General features: G+C 43.3%; 1 protein-coding gene across 1 annotated transcript; it reads right to left on the bottom strand.

Moving 5' to 3' along the window:
* Positions 1 to 1,426: 1,426 nt before the first annotated feature.
* On the bottom strand, positions 1,427 to 17,897 carry ACTA2 (actin alpha 2, smooth muscle). The gene is made up of 9 exons (XM_068548153.1): positions 17,788 to 17,897; positions 13,925 to 14,079; positions 12,387 to 12,515; positions 9,757 to 9,867; positions 7,659 to 7,743; positions 7,124 to 7,285; positions 5,447 to 5,638; positions 4,104 to 4,285; positions 1,427 to 1,715 (listed from the first exon to the last, which is right to left on the bottom strand). The coding sequence occupies exons 2-9, from the start codon at positions 14,051 to 14,053 to the stop codon at positions 1,572 to 1,574; spliced, it is 1,134 nt and encodes a 377-aa protein (XP_068404254.1). The 5' UTR covers positions 14,054 to 14,079; positions 17,788 to 17,897; the 3' UTR covers positions 1,427 to 1,571.
* Between the last annotated feature and the right edge of the window lie 1,394 nt (positions 17,898 to 19,291).

The raw sequence follows: 19,291 nt of genomic DNA on the forward strand, positions 1-19,291 counted from the left end.
CTGCAGTGAGATGGACGGAGATCCACCTCCTGACTCCCAAGGACAGCCAGTGGCTGCTGACCGCACTCAGATGTTTATACCCAGGAGGACAAGTGGCACCCAGCCGGGGAGCTGTGAGGATGCTAAACGGCCTGGGCAGAAAAGTGCTTTGAGACAAAGACGCTTAAGGGCAGGGAAAGTATTTTTATACATCTTTGTACCTCCAGGGCCAGTTGGGTAAAAGAGAAGTTGGCAGCTCTCCTACATAATGATATTAAGGGAAAACTTCTGTTTCTTTCTCTATAAAATGTTTGGGATTAACATATACATACTGTTATATAAAAAATAGATAACCGGGACTTCCCTGGTGGTCCAGTGGTTAAGACTCCACACTTCCACTGCAGGGCCACAGGTTTCATCCCTGGTCGGGGAACTAAGATACTGCATGCCGCGTGGTGCAACCGGTCAAAAAAAAAAAAAAAAAAAAAATGGATAACCCACAAGGACCTACTGTATAGCACAGGGAACTCTACTCAGTATTTTGTAATAACCTATAAGGGAAAAGAATCTGAAAAAGAATAAATATATATGTGTGTATAACTGAATCACTTTGCTGTACACGTGAAACTAACACAGCATTGTAAATCAACTATACTTCAATAAAAAATTAACGTCAAAATAAAGTAAAATAAAATGGGCATGATAATAATATTTTCCCCAAAGAGTTCTGAAGAACAAATGAGTGAAGATATGCGTGAATCCCTTAGTGGTGATGATTGACACCAGTGGTCCTTGGAAAGTATTGTTATTTTTCCCATCCCTTCTGGTGTGAAAGTAACTGTAGTATAATTTTCAGAGACAGATATTGATTAGAAGAAGGCAAACAGATGATTTAGATGTGTAGTGAGATTTTAGAGCACCATTTCTGTTTTTTAAAAATCTGTTTCCCCTGGTAAACTTAAGTCATACTTTCTTTTAATATATGTTTAAGTTTAATTTGTTATATATAAAAAGTCATATATATGTGCATGTATAATATATGTATGTATGTGTGTGTACAAGCACACACACACACACACACACACACACACACACACACACAGTTGTTGTTGTTTTATTTTCACCCACCAGGCTACCAGTCAGGAAGTTATAGAGAGCAAAGTTATATAATGACTCAGCAAGTTGTGAGTCAGTGTGGATTATCCTGTTGATACATTTTAACCCATGTTTATGTTTATCTCCTATGGGTTTTCAAATTCTTCCCACTTACGGCATTGGTTGGCACTTCCCGCGTTAATGTGATTCTACCCTTTCCTGGGAAACTTACACATCCTGGTTGTCATGTCCTCGGCCGTACCACTAGAGGGAGCCACTCGGTAATGGGTGAGGTCAGCCTAACAGAAATAACATGATCAGCCTGGTGCTGATCAGAGGCCAAGGCGACAGGTTACAGGTAACATATTTCAGATTTATTAAAAAACACATAGGTAACAAGTCAGAGCTTTGGCTAGGAATGATTTGGAAAAGAATTGAAGGCATTATTCCACAAAACATTCACAGTGTGTGCTAGAGACAGAGAGCAGGGAAGTGTTCTAGAAGCATTTGCGGTGGACGATGGATGGTCCGGCCTCGTCGTACTCCTGTTTGCTGATCCACATCTGCTGGAAGGTGGACAGAGAGGCCAGGATGGAGCCGCCAATCCAGACGGAGTATTTGCGCTCGGGAGGGGCAATGATCTGTTGGTCAGCATGAGAAAGAAGGGCCATTAATGCACTAGGACGGGGCCTGGGCATTCCAGCATGGTCCGAATTTGGTGGCCCCCGCTGAAGTTTCATGGACAACAGGGACAGTCTTGGCTGTTAGATGCTGAACCCGAACCTGAACCCTAACCCATGGGGTGTGACTAAGTTGTGGATTTAGAGATTCTTCAGTGAGCACATTTGGTTTCCCAGCTTCCTTTTACACAATCTGTTCCAAAGCATCTATGACACCCCTGCTGCATTCAGTCTACTATTGGGCAAACTGAAAGTTGGCCCCAAATCCTGCACGGCCTCCACTTAAGCCCTGACAATGTCCCTGACTTCCATAAGCTGTTCTTCAGAACTCAGCACGACACATACGCTCTGTGGACACAAACACCAGCAGCTTCAAGGAGAAGTTTTGATTGTGCCAGAACTTACCACACAGGAACTTCCTGTAGACCTGATTAAGTACACTGAGATGCACTGTTTAACACAGAGGGGCCCAAGCGTCCCCCACTGGGATGAACATTCCCCTGGGATAGGTCCGGGTTAGGCTGCATTGGCTGGTCCTACCCACTGCACAGGCCTGGCATATAAAGACATGTTGACATTTCTTAAATCAATGAATGGTTTAGGCTCAGAGAGCAGTGAGTCAGGCCAAGGGTATGTCTCCCTACAGCAACTCTAAAAATAGCTATAGTTGAGTAATTCCAAATTCCACATCAGACTTGGATACTTGGGTAGAAATGAATATGGACACTTGGGCCAACAGATAAGGTATTTCTGAAACGGTGGTGAAAGGGTTTAATTTCTGTTTATCCCTTGAGCTCTGGCTGAACATTTATTTTTAATACAAGTAGCTGATATTTACTGAGCACTTACCATGTGCCGAGCACTTAGCTAAGCATTTTACATGTACTATCTCATTTAATGCTCATAACCACTTTGAAGAGTAAGTACTGAATTACTCTCCTATTCCAAATGAGGAAACAGAGACTGAGAGAGGTTTAAGTAATTGACCTTGATCACACCGGTTGGTACATATCAGACCCAGTATGCAAACCTGGACCTCTCCCAGGTATTTTTTTGTTTTGTTTTAGAAATAACTTTTCATTTTCGTATAATTTTAGTTTTACAGAAAAGTGGTAAAGACAGTGCAGAGAGTTCCTATAGACCACCCCCCACCCCCATTCAGTGTCAGTTTCCCCTAGTGTCACCATCTTACTGTGCCAGGTTTTTAATGGTTTGCTCTCATCACACTGGAGCTCAAAGTTCTACATTCATTTCTAGTCAAGACTCCAAGTTTGAAGAACTAGAAACTACCCAACTCTAGCTGGGTGTCTGCCATATACCCCCAACCTAGGTTGGCTTTGTCAGAGACCTAGCAGCTGGTTTCACGTCGCTCCCTCCAGGGTGGGAAGATGAGGAGGTAAGTGCCAATCGGAGGGGCATCTGAGAATCACAAATCCTCAGAAAACAGTCTCTCTCCTCTTAACCCGCAGAATTCCGAGCCTCTAATGTGGAGAGAGAGCATGCTTCAGTCTAGCCCTCCCTGTTATGTTAGCTGCAGACCCTTTCAAAAAAAGAGTGCAAATAACAGAGAACTTGTCTGAATACCTCTCGTGTGTGTGAACTGCCCCCAGGGTGCCCCTTCTCCTGCTCCCTGGGACGTGGATCAGAAGGTCCCAGCCTGGCCTCCTGATTTCAGAGTGATAACAGCCTTTGAGAAGTCACCAGTTTGCCTCCAAAGAATGATGGCCTTTTAATCTGAGTTTCTTTGACTGTGACTCAAAACTCACACAGTGTAGGGGTTCTGATGGCTCAAGGACTGAGCTTGGTCATCCTGGGGTCATGCTGCACTTTTGAGCACTTGTATCAAAGGGTATGTCAGACAGAGAGATGAAGATAAAATTCTAATTCCTGGCCACTGAGACGGAGTCACATTTAGTACTGGAAGAAGAGTATACACTACTGAATCTACAGGGTTTACACCTCTTCAGAAATAAGTCTGTCTCATCTGTAATATTTGTAATGCTCTATACATGACATGCACTATTTTTGTGATGAGGAAAAACAACAAAATGTGTATTTTAGTGAGATATGGACACATGGGGGGCTCTATTGACCTTCACTGCAGCCGCTGAAAGTAGCTGATTGACAAGGATAAGTATAGATTAAATTTTGTACAAGATAATTCAACTCCTTTATGAACTGAACTGACCTATATCCTTTAACGTATGGGACTTGTGGACTTTTAACCACTGCCTAGCTCTAAAACCCGTGAGTGCATGTGACCAAGATGTAGCCTCTGAAGAGTCCTTCACCTCTGGTTGTAGGGCTGGCATTGCCAGCAGGATACATGGGTCCGTCACTGAACTGTACCTTGATCTTCATGGTGCTGGGCGCCAGGGCCGTGATCTCCTTCTGCATGCGGTCGGCAATGCCAGGGTACATGGTGGTGCCCCCGGAGAGGACGTTGTTAGCATAGAGGTCCTTCCTGATGTCAATATCGCATTTCATGATGCTGTTGTAGGTGGTTTCATGGATGCCAGCAGACTCCATCCCTGGAAAAGAGACACGGGCCATGGTCCTTGGGTGGCAAATAAAGCCCAGATTGACGTGGAAGACGATGCGAGCAACTGGATGGTCTTACACTGGACCAAAGATAGGCAGGCATGATGCTCTGGGAACCAGCCACCTCAGGACCGAAAGGTCCTCAAATGCCCCATGTCCTCCTACCTCTTGTCTAGGGAGGAAGCCCTGCCTCAGCATCTCTGGGAGGGTGGGCGGCTACAACATCATATCCCTAATTTTTAATAGACTCACTACTATAAATGATTCAAATAAGAAGCAAAGTCTTCAGATTGCCAGCAGAAGTTTCCACTCTGAGCCAATGTTGCAGCCGTTGCTCAGAACTCTCCCAAGTCCCTCTTTGGCTGCTGCCTTGTTCTTACTCCTTAAAACTATATGATGCTGAATCATCCAAAAAAAAAAAAAAGCTTCATTTTATTTGGACAAAGACTCGCTTTTCTTCAATCTTTGCAGTTTTATGATGTAATACTAATAATGCTTAGTGATTAATTACAGCCAATATCTAATAAGCATTGAATGCTCATTTCGGCCAAGTCCTGGGCTAAGTGCCCCCCACACAGCTAGTGTAATCCTCACAGCCACGCTATGAAATAGGTACTATGACAATCCTCATTTTATAGATGAGGACACTGAGACTTCAGGGTCCAAGGTCATGAATAGAGAATTAAGACTCAAACCCAGGCTCACCCCTCCCAGAGCCTGCCCTCTGTAAACAACTATGCTAACCTGTCCCCCAAGGTCGGTGCTAACGTAGGATTGGGCATTTCCATTTTTCTCTCCCCCTATTATTCCCAAACTCAGCATTCAACCTATCTTTCCCATCCATCCGGTGGCTCCACTGTGTCCTAAGCACAGAGAGTATCTGATTCTTTCACTGTAAACCACACACCAAGAATGCTTTGGGCTTGACTACAACATAGACAATGCTTTCTTAAAAAGAACACCCCTCCTCTGGCCTCCTTAACTCTTAAAAATGTGACATTCTTTCCTTTGCCCTAGTTTAGAAATGCACTCGGTTTTGTGGCCCCTGTCACATGTCCCCACACGCAGAAGGGTGCTGGGGGCTGAGGGTCGGCTGGGTGCAGGAGGAGAGGGTGGTCTCCCCAGAAGCAAGGGCAGGGAGTGCTGCCTACCGATGAATGAGGGCTGGAACAGGGTCTCTGGGCAGCGGAACCGCTCATTCCCAATGGTGATCACCTGCCCGTCAGGCAGCTCGTAGCTCTTCTCGAGGGAGGAGGAGGACGCAGCAGTGGCCATCTCGTTTTCAAAGTCCAGGGCTACATAGCACAGTTTCTCCTTGATGTCCCGGACAATCTCACGCTCAGCTGTCAGCGAGATACAAACATGGTGGCAAACATGGTTTGCACAGGCGGTAAAAATCCACCTGCCCTACTGCAGACTCTCCTACAATACAGACTCCATCCACAAAGTGTATAAGTTCGATATTACATTCTGCAACCCCAAATCCATCAGGGCAATTAAATTATAAGTCCACTACGGAACCGCTTCTGTTCCCAGCGGAGTGCCTCACACAGAAGATTCTTAGCAAATATTGTCTGGAAAGTTCAGGACAGGATGCAAATGAGCTGGCTAGAAACAGGCAAAGAGCAGGAAATCCTTTGCACATTAACTTTTTTGCACGATTAACTAATGAATCGCCATTATAAGTGCTTTATAACCATTTGTTATATTGGATTTTCAGTTGACCAGGAAGACGCATGCCGAAGCCGCCCCTTAGAGGCCCCTACAGTTTCAAAAAGCTCCAGAGACCTGTGTCATCTGGGCCAGGTAGATTCTAGCTCAAACCCTTGGAAAATTCATCACCTTCCAGAAAGAGGCAGGCCCTGGCTCAGGACAAATCCCAATTGAGAAGGCCCCAGTGGTGCATGGAAGAAGTGGGCAGGCAGACCGCTTTCAGACTCCTGCCCTCTGAAGTTCTAAGCTATTGGTTCCATCTGGGCCCCTGGGAACCTTTTGGAAGCATCTTGGAATTCTTCATAGGGAGTAGAGGAGGAACAGAATTCACTCAACTGCCTACTCCAAAAGGAGATTTTAACATCTTCAGGGCTCAAACTTGGAGTCTAGAATAAACCTCAGGGATGTCCAGAAACCTAAACATTTGGACAAGACCAAACTGGCCAAGGGAGGGCGGGCAGTCAGGGTCAAGGGCACTGAGGATGTCCCGACATCTCTAGCATAGTCTGCCTCTGCCTCTCGTAGATAGAGACCAGGTGACGCCAGTTTATAGTCTGAAGACAAATGTGTCGCTGCCTGCGGGTTGATATTAATAGTCACTAACAAGTGCTGCATGCTTCCTCAGGGCCAGGAATTGCACGTGCATGATCTCATTTACTACTCACAACATCCTTGTGAGAAAGGGTCTATGATTACTCCCATTTTACGGATGAAGAGGCTATGGCTTAGTGAACTTGGGCATCTAGTCCAAGGCCCCACAGCTAGTGAGTGGCAGAATTGGGACCCAAGTCCTACTGAGATGTCTCCAAAGACTGCCCATCACCACGCCATACCATCTTCAGTCTCTATGTGTGAATGGAAGGGATTAAAAAATGTTCAGATAATGCAATTCTGACCAGCTCATAATACCAGATGGTTATAACTGTTCTTCTTGAAGAAATAGTGTAATCGGTTAGCGATTTCACATAGCAAAATATTCACTGCTTTGCCCTGGGCATTAGAATCAGGCCTTGATATCTGCAAGGCTGCCTCGAATTGTTTCCTTGGATAATCACCAAGTCCGGGAAGAACACCCCGCCCTTACACCCCCTCCCTTTATCTCCCGCAAGCCTCACCTGTGGTCACGAAGGAATAGCCTCGCTCAGTCAGGATCTTCATGAGGTAGTCGGTGAGATCTCGGCCAGCCAGGTCCAGACGCATGATGGCGTGAGGCAGGGCATAGCCCTCATAGATGGGTACATTGTGGGTAACACCATCTCCAGAGTCCAGCACAATGCCTGGGGGACAGTTGTACACAATAAAAGTCACCAGGGCAACTGGTATGTGATCACTTAGTGGTCTAATAGAAGGGGAATTTCTAAGCCTCTTATTTGAAAGGAAGGAAGGCATTTGATAGGAAAAGTGGGGCAGGGCTGGATAAAGAAAAAAAAAGAAAAGAACAGGAAGAGGGAAACAATAGGAGAAGTCCTCCTGGAAATACAAGTTAAAGGGCTTAATTTTAAAGGTAAGAAGAAGACCTCTTAGGGCTGGAATTAACCCTGTCAACTTGAACTAAACCCCGATCCATCACAACCCGCGTGTTTATGAACCGTTAAATCCTGTAACTGATGGCGTATTCAACTGAGGCTCTCACCCCTCCCCACCACCTACCAGTTGTACGTCCAGAGGCGTAGAGGGACAGCACTGCCTGAATAGCCACATACATGGCTGGGACATTGAAAGTCTCAAACATAATCTGCAAAGCAATTCAAAGAGCTGGGTTAGTGATGTTGCCAGTCTTACCAAGAATGCACAAGACAGCATCTTGTTGAGGAATGCAGAGGGCCCACGTGGTTCTGGGTAGAGGAAACTAAGGTAGAGGAGGGCCAGGGCAGCCTTGGTTACTAGTCAAGGAGAAATGAAGGTGTAAATGAAGAAACCATTATACCAGAGGCCTGATGGCATGGGGAGGGGGATACATGACCAGCCAGGTATAAGGAGGGTCTAGCTTCTGGCCCTGGCCCTGGCCCTGACTTGAACATGACCTGGGAGAATTCACCAAACTAACAGCTGAATAATGTGGGCTTCATTCCAGGTCTCTTGATAACAAATGGAGGAGGAGTTTGGATGAGAAGGGTTCTGAGAGTCTTCCAGTGTGAACAGTCTAGGACTTAATACTGTTATCAAAGCCAAAAGAAACAAAAGACAGCATCTATACTTCTCTGGTGTATGAAACAGCCCCCCCCCCTTTTTTTTTTTTGACCGCGCGGCTTGCAGATCTTAGTTCCCTGACCAGGGATTGAACCCAGGCCCTCTGCAGTGAAAGCTCAGAGTCCTAACCACTGGACTGCCAGGGAATTCCCGAAAGAGGCCTTTTAAACCTGAAGCTCAGACTGGTTGAGATGAGCCCTGTTCTGCGGTCTGAGGTTCGTTTAATCTGTTCCACTTTTTTATGTAGTTGCTGGGTCAATGCCAGCCCTAGAATCTGAGGCCACTCTGGCGGCAGTGAAGGAGCCCTGATTCCTGGAAGAAAAGAACTGCCTGCTGGTAACAGAGAACCAGGTATGAATGTCAGTGTGGCAGCCCATGCTGTCTAGGGACACGATTAGAACCAGAGTCCCTCCGGGTCAAGCATTAGAAATCTGTGCCCACAGAGATGCCCACAGACCACCATTTCTCCATCTGCAAAACCCTCCCTGGTCCATTCACCAGAGTGAATACCTAGCATCATTTGCTAGACTGCCATAATCCCCAACTATATTTTTTACCATTCACAGGAAAAATAACCCCCATAAGAAACAACATCTCTTGCTACATGAGCACTTCCCAGGCACACAGATGTTCCCCTGTAGAGAACAGCTGCTAGTGTGTTGGTGTAGGGCCTAGAACTCTTCCGAGAAAAAGACCCTGCAGTATTTACATTTATTATTCTCCGAGGTCAAAAGATCATGGGCCAAATCCAAGCTCTGCCACTTCTAGCTGTGTGACCTTGGGACAATCACCTAATGTACTTGAGCCTCGATTTCTTCATTTATATTATCAGCATACGAATAGCTCCTGCTTTACGTTGTTAAGATTTAAAGAGACAATGCGTATAAAATGCTTAGTCCAGTGCTTAACCATAGCAAGCATGAAATTGACACTAGGTGTATTTACTTAGCAGCTCATCCAAACTGGAAATCTTGTCTGGCTGGTGGAACGGATGGTCTCCTGATCCAAAACCTTTGAGCTTCAGACAAGTCACAATAATGACAATAATAACTATTTGTTGAAGGTTATCATACCAGGTACCATGAAACACATTTAGCCTTTACCTCATTAATCTTCACATCAATCCTTTGAAAAATAATAGTACTAATCTTATTCCCAACATATGCACAAGGAAACTGAGGCTCTGAGAAATTAAGTGGATTCTTTAAAGTCACATAGCTGATTAAGTGACAGATCGAGTTTTCAAATCGGGATCTGTCGGACTCCAGAACCAAAATTCCCCATTTTTATGTTATCCTGCACTTTGAAATGACTTCTCCTTACAAGGTTTTAACCTAAACATGTCACCTTTTCAGTTAAATCTTGGAAATTTCCTGTTGCTCTTGGAACCAAGGGGCCATTCCTGCAGTAAGAACGCGCCGGGGCTTTGGAATCCTGGAAAGTTATCAGCCTGTGAGTGGACTGTTGGGTGGGCCTCCTCGCTGCTGCCCTGCACAGCCCCTTTAACACAGGACTTTCCCCAGACCCCAAAGTGCTGGGCCCTGGAGTGCATATTTACCTGGGTCATTTTCTCTCGGTTGGCTTTGGGGTTCAGGGGTGCCTCGGTGAGCAGGGTTGGATGCTCTTCAGGGGCAACACGAAGCTCATTGTAGAAAGAGTGGTGCCAGATCTAGCAGGGGGACCGGGAAAAACACAATGATGTGACTCTGTAAGGGCACTGCAGTCCTCGAAAAGGGATCAGAATGGGCTAATGAAACCAGGTCCAAATAAAATGCTAGAAGTATTCATTATGTGTCCACATTTTTACAGATGCAGAGACTGAAATTCAAGGGCTGTAAGTAACTCACTGAGGATACACAGCTAGCAGGTGAATGAGCAAAAATGCAAACCCAGGGCTATGAGGCAGGATGGAGTAGTGGTTAAGGGTACAAGCTCTGGCATCAAACCTGGGTTCAAATCCTGGCTTAACCACTTCTTGGTTACGTGAGCTTAGGCAAATTTTAACCCTTCTCAGCCACAATCTCTCCATGGGTAATATAAAAATAATTTGTCCCTGTCTTAAGTCAGGGAACCCTAGAGTTGCTATTTAGCTCAGTGCCTAGCCCAGAGTAAATGTTACCATTATTCAACTATATCTTCTTTACCCCTTATTTCCACTTTAGTTAATACTCATGGGCAAATGACTTAGAGTAGCAAGTAAAAGGACAAATGAATGAATATATGAAAGGATGAATGAAGCTGACCTGAAAACCTAATTGCCATTTTTAATATTTAAGGGAAATTTTCCTCCCCTCCATTCCCCTCTTTGCTCCCCAGGGCTGAGAGAAGCCTGCCTCGGTCAGCACACTCTGGACCTTTCCTTCATGGGCAGACATTTGGCCTTCAGATGTTTCCAAAAAAAGCCAGTGCCTATTTGTAGCATGTCCGTGTGATGTACTTTGGACATACTTGTGTTTGCTTCATGGTTGAGCAGCCTCTTTATTTTTTTTATTTTTATTTTTGAGTTGTTTCTTTTTTAAATTTAATTTTTATTTTATATTGGCGTATAGTTGATTTACAATGTTGTGTTAGTTTCAGGTGTACAGCAAAGTGATTCAGTTATATATATACATATATCCATACTTTTTCAGATTCTTCTCCCATATAGGTTATTACGGAATATTGTGAGCATCTTCTTTAATCCCTGGATGCCATAAAGAACAAAGCATCGTGAAAAAGGTTCAGTTAATTAGTTATTTTTAAAAGCCTGAAAATTCTCCACTAGCACCAGAAATATTAAATTCATTCAGAATTAAAACAAAATAAAACAAGAACTGCTAGTGAAAGCTCATACATTAATAAAAGCTAGATCGACCTTAAAGAGTCTTTATCTTATTGCAGTTACTTTGGTTTTGAATTTGTTGTTTCTAGAAAGGAAATGAGACTCCTGAAAGTTCTATTCCTTTGATGAAGTAAAAGCAGCACAGTGTTCAAGAAATCAAAAAAAAAAAAAAAAGTGAAGAAAAGAAATTCTACCAATCGTATTATATACTATGGATACTCTGAAGCATCGTTTAAAAACCAACCAATCTCTCTCTCTCTCTCTCTCTCTCGAAGACCCTTTGAATTTAAATTTTAGAAATTATGGAATGCTTTATTTGTTCCAAGGATCTTTCTCCAGGTGCATCCCTTCTGAGACGCTGCCAGCTCCATGGAGAAACTCTTAAAAGAGTATTTTCCCACTATTAATATCTTCTTCACAGTGAAACAGTCTTAACCAAATCCAGAATCTTAGACGCAGTAAACCTCATGAAACACAATTTTTGTAGAGAAGCAGAAGTTTCAGCATTATTACTGATAAATCCTAGCAACACTATTTTCTTTTACACTAGTGGGAGAGAGAGAGAGAGAGAGAGTGTGTGTGTGTGTGTGTGTGTGTGTGTGTGTATGGAGCTGACAGATATATGAAAGTCCAGATGTTCTGGTTCTAATATATTTGCTGCATTTTAAAAATTTAAGTCACTTTCTCATTATTTCTTCTGCTTTTTCTCTGATCACTTGTGTTTCCATAATGTTTCTAATAACAAACATCAAAATCCTAGGATTTAACTCTTCTCATTAGCTCTGCTATACGGATCTGGGAGATAAAGACTTCTCTTCATGCAACACAGGGAGATACTTTTAAAAATATTTATTTAAAATTTTTTGTCATGTGCTTGGGCTTCAATATGTTGAGGGACATTCAGGAATGTATGAATGTATAGTTTTCTATAGTGAAAACTAAAAATATATGTATATTTTTTAAATGTTCAGGGTGAGTTAATGAAAAGCTTTCAAGAATGGGTGGGTGAAGGCAACCCTTTGTTCTCCTGGCTGCTACTCATATAATGCTTGTCCTCGGAGGGCAAGCCAGTGGACTGAGCAATAGACTATTAATTCCCACCATTGTCTAAGGACTACTGTTCTCATCTGCAGAGCTAGCTCACTCTAATTGGTTTATAAACCCTGTTGGGCAAAGGATTTGTTTTTTTTTTTTATTTAAAGAAACAGTTCAGGATTTTTTTTTTTTTTTTCCCAGTTAGTAATAATCTAGAAGGAACATCAACAAGTAAAAGTACAATTGGGCAAAGTGAGCCAGTTCTTTTCCCCAGCAGTAGCAAGATGTTTGGAATCTGGAGCCACAGGAATTATGCATGAATCTCCCGGTACCTTTTCCATGTCGTCCCAGTTGGTGATGATCCCGTGTTCTATCGGGTACTTCAGGGTCAGGATGCCTCTTTTGCTTTGTGCTTCATCACCCACGTAGCTGTCTTTTTGTCCCATTCCCACCATCACCCCCTAAAAAAGGTTCAACACGTCACGAGCCAGCCTCTCTCGGAACTTGTGAACTGATTACAGTCCGAACACAAAGGGTTAAATCATTGCGATAGAAAGTTCCTTCCGGTACCAACAATGATACGCTGAATCCTACCGTCACTAAGTTCTTAAGAAACAGCCTTAGTTGATTGGAAACAGGCCTGACTAGTTCTCTCAAATAGCAGAGAACCCTGGGGGTAAGGCAACTTTGTGTCATGTATCTTCTACATCCCTTGATGAGCTCTCTTAGGGCAAAGATTGTATCTGTCTTGTTCGCCACTATGACAAATTGCCTGGCACGTATTCGGCACTCAGTCATTATTTGTTGAATGGATATGTAAAATTTTACATATTCGTTAAATGGCATTTTGCCTCTTATAAATCCTTTAAACTGTACTTTTGAAGTTGTCACCTACCCGAGAGTATATCTAACCGTTATAAGCAAAAACATTATTTCTACAAATGATCACTCTGTGCTTGATTTCTCATAGATAAATTCATACCAATCAACATTGACATCTGCCTAAAGTAGTGGGATGTATTTTTTAATCCATTAAGTGGGACGTATTTTTTAATCATTGAAGCTTTCAAAAAGAGAAAATTCTCATTACTAAAATTTAAAATTGCACTGGAGTGACTTAAAATTGCAAAACAGTCGTGGCTACTATAGTTCCATAAGTAGTGATTTATGCAAAATATCTCTATCCCAAAAGTTCAACAAAGGGACAGAGTTCATTCATGGGGAAAGGCTTCTGTTGTTTGTTCTTGTGAATCTATGCCAAATTGAAAGCTTAAATATCAATCAGATAGGCTCAATGTGCAAAATACATTTCTGCTGTGAAGGAGAATTTCTGAGATGAAACTCTCAGTTTTTACCCTGTGGCTGCCATCAGCATTTTGTTTCTACATAATGCTACGTAAAATTACCACGTGGCTGTCCAGATGTATTTTGTTGACAGCTAACAGATGTAAAATTACATTTGGTAACAATGCTTATTTTCATCTAACGTTAGGTTCTGTGAGAGTGAGTGACCTGGGCTTTTATTTTAGTTTCTTTCCAAAGAGTAGCTATGGAATACATCAGATAACCCGTAAACTCATAAATATTTCTGATGCTGATGACAGTGATTACATTTAGACAAAAAGGATTTATGAAAAAGAGTCAGTCTTTGTATCTGATAGACGCCCAATAGATAATCTATCAACATTGTGTATTAAATTGGCACTTATTTCTAGACGTCAGTCATCAGAGGTACATTTTTAACATGGTTACATCATTTCCGGGCAGAGAGCAACAGACAATCTATGAATACCCATAGCGGGTACCAGCGACAGAGAGGGACCAAATCTTTAGCCTTGTTTCTCTCTGTTCCAGAGAAAATTTTCCTCACCTGATGTCTGGGACGTCCCACAATGGACGGGAAAACAGCCCTGGGGGCATCGTCCCCAGCAAAGCCAGCCTTACAGAGCCCAGAGCCGTTGTCACACACCAGGGCGGTGCTGTCCTCTTCTTCACACATCTTGGCTGGAGCTACGACACGGGGTCCTGCAGGGAACAGGGAGGAAGCCACCCCGCTGTTATCCAGCAGTCATGGCACTTAACCTGACCACTCCCACCTTCCAGGCTGGGTTGAGACCCCTCCCGTGTACTCCTAGAGCGCCCTCTGCTGATTCTTGTCTAACACAGCATTTATCTCAAAGTACTTTCATTAGACTGAAAACTTTTTATAACTAAAACTCTGATTTCCACGTTCATACAACAGGTCTCTAGCACCGTGGCTGGCACGTCACATGTGCTCACAAGCACTTTAAAGACTGACTAAGTAAGTGAATGAATGAACTACTGCAGAACACATATGGAATATCAGACCATGAGATCAGATATTCACAGGGACAAGTCATTTGTTAAAGAAGTATCTGGAATTTGCTGTCTGTATCCAACCATCTTCACATTTTTCTAGATATGTTATAACTTCAAATTTTTTTTCAAAAATGTAGATTTTGAGGAATGGGCAGCATGTGAAAATTTGGAAATATTGAGACATTTAATGTAAAATGTTTAAAAGAAAATTCTCTTTTGGATCCTGAGGACTTTAAATTTTACCCTTGGAAAAACATTAGAACCAATCAAAACTTTCTAAGAAGGTGCTTTATATTTTAGGGGCCACAGGTATTCCATTAATAAAAACCACTGCTACCCTGTAAGCCAACAAGCCAGGGTGAATCCAAAACTTTACACATCATGCAGCAGAATGCTTTGTTGCCATTAAAAAAGATAAATAAAAGGATAAGTTACAGGTATATTCTTATGTAATACTAGGTTAGAGAAAGTAACATTGTACGATCCCATTAAAAGTGTATTTTTATGCACTAGAAAAAGATTAATCATATTTACCATGATGTTGATGGGGGTTATATTTGAAGTGGTGGGTTTTCTAGGTGTTTTAAATGATCATCCCTGGGTTCTGTAATATTTTCTAAATAAATTGAGCATGTATTCTTTTAGTAAGAAAACAATATTTTAAATATTCCATTGTTAAGCTTGGATCCTACGGCAAAATTTGGAAGGCTGGAGCAAAAATAACAACTTAAAGATCTGGGAAATTGAACGCTTATTAGAGAACGTTTTCATTTAATGCCCTCATTTCTCAAATGAGAAAACTCAGGGGAAGTGATTTGCTCAAGGGCACACAGGGCCTTACAGGCAAAGTTGAACCAGAGATCAGGTCCCCTTGGCTACGCTTCAGCTTTCAATCTAGACCCCTTCCATTGTCTAAGCAGAATTAGGTGAAAGTAGTCTTTAAAGGGAAGGACACCCAGAGTTCTCTGCCTGACTTTGAGATGATAGGATTTCAGGTTCAGGAAGATTCTTCTAAGTTGGTGAACGCATTGCACCCCCAGGCCTAGATATAAAAGGCAACTCTTTTAAGGAAATTTCTGGGACATAAGAAAAGAAAAAAAAGCTATTACAGTTTGAGATGTGCCAGACCATTCCCATGAAACCAATGCTCCGTCTTTCCAAATGCCTAGAACTTCCATGTCAGTGTCTCATGCAACATAACCCTTTGCAAAGAGCATGAACCTCAACTGAGAGGACATATCTTAAAATCCAGGACACGTACTATTATCGCCAACTGACAAACCAGGAAATCAAGACTCAAGTTGGAATGATTTGTCCAAGATCCCAAAACTGGTAGAGTTAGGATAATAAAGATGACAGCACATGATGATTATGGGCTTGGATTCTGGAGTCTCACTCTGGATTTGAGTGTGACCTTCACCGCTTAGAAGCTGTGTGACTTAATAAGTTATGTAACATCCCTAAATCAGTTTCTTTATCTATGAAACAACAGTAAAATCTGTATGCAGTACATAGAGTTCTTATGGGGATTAGATTTTCTAAAAGGCATTTAAAATAATTTATGGTGGCATATACATTATGAATTCTCAATAAATATTATTTAAAAATTATTAGCATCATTATGTGATTATTATCATTATCCAGATCTTTTTACTTCTAGTCTTTGCTTTCTCTCCACACTCCCTCCAGGCCTCCCACAGAAACCTTCAACTTGTGGATTCTACTCGTAAGAATGGAAAATGAGGGTTATCAATGGCCGACTCTTTCTTTTCCCACCCTTCCCTTCCCTTTCCAGACACTGAATTATGTTTGGCAGTCATGTGATTTGGCTTCCTTCCTAGCAAATTAAGAAGCAAGAAGAGAAATGAGAAATGTAAGGGAGAGAAGGCAGAAGAAGCAGTCGGAGTCCGAGGCATGTGTCAGAGGCGGTCAGCACCGAACCAGCAGCCTCTCTGGATGTGCTAAGCAGACTTGCCAAAACAAAAGTAAGGGCCGAAAACAGGATAAACTATTTGGAATTAAGAGGCTCTAAAAACGTGATGGTGTGGTCACTATGAATACACATGTCCTTAATAACCCTTTCCTTGGGCAGGAAGTGTTTGGGGGAGTGTTAGAACGCACTGCAGACCAAGTAGGCTTAACACTCAGCATCAGCAAGCATGCAGAAAATTTTAAAATCTCAAAATTTGGTAAATGTGTTTTTATTTGGCAAAAAAAGAAAGAAAGAAAATGTCCAGGAAGAATTTTAAAATCTCTAAAACGAGCACTGTCGTTAGAGAAATCTGTGTCCCCAGAAAGGACCCGGCTCAGTGGTTTGCAACTCTTACCTAACCTGATGAGCAGCTGGGTTTGGAGCAAAGCATTTCCTAATTAGGTAAAACACACTCGAATGTCTGCTTTTGGAACAGCACCCGGGTCAGGGGGTTTGCTCCAACCGACTCGAGCGCATCTCGTGCCAAAAATGAGGAGTTAGTGGGAGGGGAACGCTCCAGGTCCCAGCTCGACAGTCTTGAAACACAAACCATATTTAGTCATGAATCACAAAATAGAAGGAAAATCTCAGTGTGAAAACTCCAGTCCGGGCTGAAGCTGCCAACCCCTGATTTACAGCAAAGAGCAGCCTGGGGTGGCAGGGCTGGCTCCTGGGTCCCGCCCGGCTGAGAAATGCAAACCAGACATCCCATAGGCTGAAACGCAAACAGCTGTCAGACGCACACCCGGCTCCCTCTCTCTTTATTCACAAAGATTCAGCTGGGCTCCTGCTGCGCTCTGCTGCATACGACCCACCAACCGAGACGCATATATCTTGAAGTGTAAGCTCACAGTTACACGCAAGAGACTTTCCCACAGAAGACACTACCAATGAGAACCAGAGGAACCCAGATGCAAATACACAAGGAGCCAATATCAAAGGCTAGGCAACGGACCTCGGTTCAATTCTAAAATCCACTTCCAGACAACGTAGCTGCACCAAAAGTACAGTCCAGTGAAAAATCCCCACACCAAATCTGAACCACAAGCAGATACTGGAGTTTCCAGTGCCTAAATATAAATCATCACGTAACTTACTGCAGACAGCTTGACTGCGTCTCTGAAATACGCTGCAAGATCCAGGCTGTTGGTTTAGTATAAACAGATGTTGCAGGTGACACACATAGATTTCATTCCATCTTGCTCTCCCCACCCTTTCCCACACCAGGCTGCATCTTAGCTTGGATTTTAAGGTTAGATAATTAGAGCTAAAAGCTACAATCGTGTTAGTAGTACAATCTTCATTCAAAAATTTCAGAGTGTGTGAGCCTGGCCAAAATCCCCAGAGGTGACATCTGATTATACTGGGGAACGTCAGAGCCGCTGGAATCTAAGTCACATCCCTGGGCCGGTGCCACTTACCCTGAAAGTGCTCAGCTGGGCTTCTCTCCTCTGGCTGGTGTTCGGGGAAGCTGAACGCTGAAGGATTATATAGCCCCTTGGTCTGCTCCCCTCCCACTTGCTTCCCAAACAAGGAACAAAGACAGACTTCAGCCCTCCGTTCAGTCTAACACAACCATATAGGGACCTCAGCACAAAACTCTCTAATCTGGGTGGCCGGAGGTCTGGGTCTCTTCCACCGCATTCCACTGCTCTGCTCATGAAAAGGCAGGCAGCTCAGCTGCCTGTGGGAGATAAACACCCCAAGCCTTCAGAACAACTGCTGAAATGTCCAGAGATACTGAGTGAGCCTCATGGGGCAGATGCAGGGACGGTTCGCACATTCCTCAGGAGATGCCAGCCGGCTGTCTTGCTAGCGTTTCGGGTCATTTCCTCATGAACCGAGCACAGAAAGAAGCAGTCTCTGAGGAGCAGGGACTTTTAAAAATTCCCCTAAAAACGGGGTCTGCAATGAAGAAAGAGATGCTGCAGTGGTCCATAAGTTTAGAGAGGGAGTGAGAACTTTGGGGTCGTCAGTGCTGGGTTTATGAATCAAGTCTGGGGATGGGTGTTGATGGAAGTAGGAATTGAAGTGGAGACAGGGTTGAGGGCCCGTGTTTTCACAGAGGCGCTTGGAAGTCAGCACAACCTTAACCATTTTGGTCCCCTGGTTCATTAGCTGTGTCTGCTAATTTGTCCTGAGCAATATAGCAGCATGAGAGGGGCTGCCCTTCAAGCAGAGTCCATGCAGGCACCTGTCACAGAGGCAGGCTGAGAGCAAAGGGCGTGTTTAAGGGAAGGCTCTCTGGGCCTCCTCTTGCCCCGCTGACGCATCTGACAGGTGACAGAGGTAACAGGTGACCCAGGCATTCCTCAAAGGAAGGTAGTGAGTAAACACCAGTCTGACCTTAAGCTCTCATTCCCAGGTGACAACAAATAACTTCAATGGTTTTACATTTGCTTGTTCCTCTTCGCCAAGCCAAGGTTCTAATTAATTCATGATAGAAATATTTTTGACGGCTACCATGAGCATTTCTGCTGACATATGAGAAAAATCCCAGGGTGAATGTCTCTGTTTTACAGCTGTGGTCAGCCCTTCACTCATGTTACTGTGTCTGACCTGTTTGATTTATGGTACACACACACACACACACACACACACACACACATTTATCTTTGAGAAATTGCACGATTGATGATTATATAATTTTATATGACTTAAGACTAAATGATAACAGATTTCTCTGTATTTTTCACGGATGTGTCAACCGTTTCTAGTTTTTGTCAGCCAGAAAACACAATTGTGTGAATGTTCAAACTTGAAGACTATGCAATATAACATAAAGTTGGGCATTTGGGATTAATCTAGTGGTTCTTATCACAGGGAACACGTGAAGCAGAAATTCCGTATTTTCCTCATTGGGAGGCCAATTTGAGCAGAGGTAGGATCCTTCCTCCTCCCACTTCTGTCTCAAGCAGTGTCTGT

This window comes from Eschrichtius robustus, chromosome 7, assembly GCF_028021215.1.
Source record: "Eschrichtius robustus isolate mEscRob2 chromosome 7, mEscRob2.pri, whole genome shotgun sequence".
Classification (NCBI taxonomy): Eukaryota; Metazoa; Chordata; class Mammalia; order Artiodactyla; family Eschrichtiidae; genus Eschrichtius; species Eschrichtius robustus.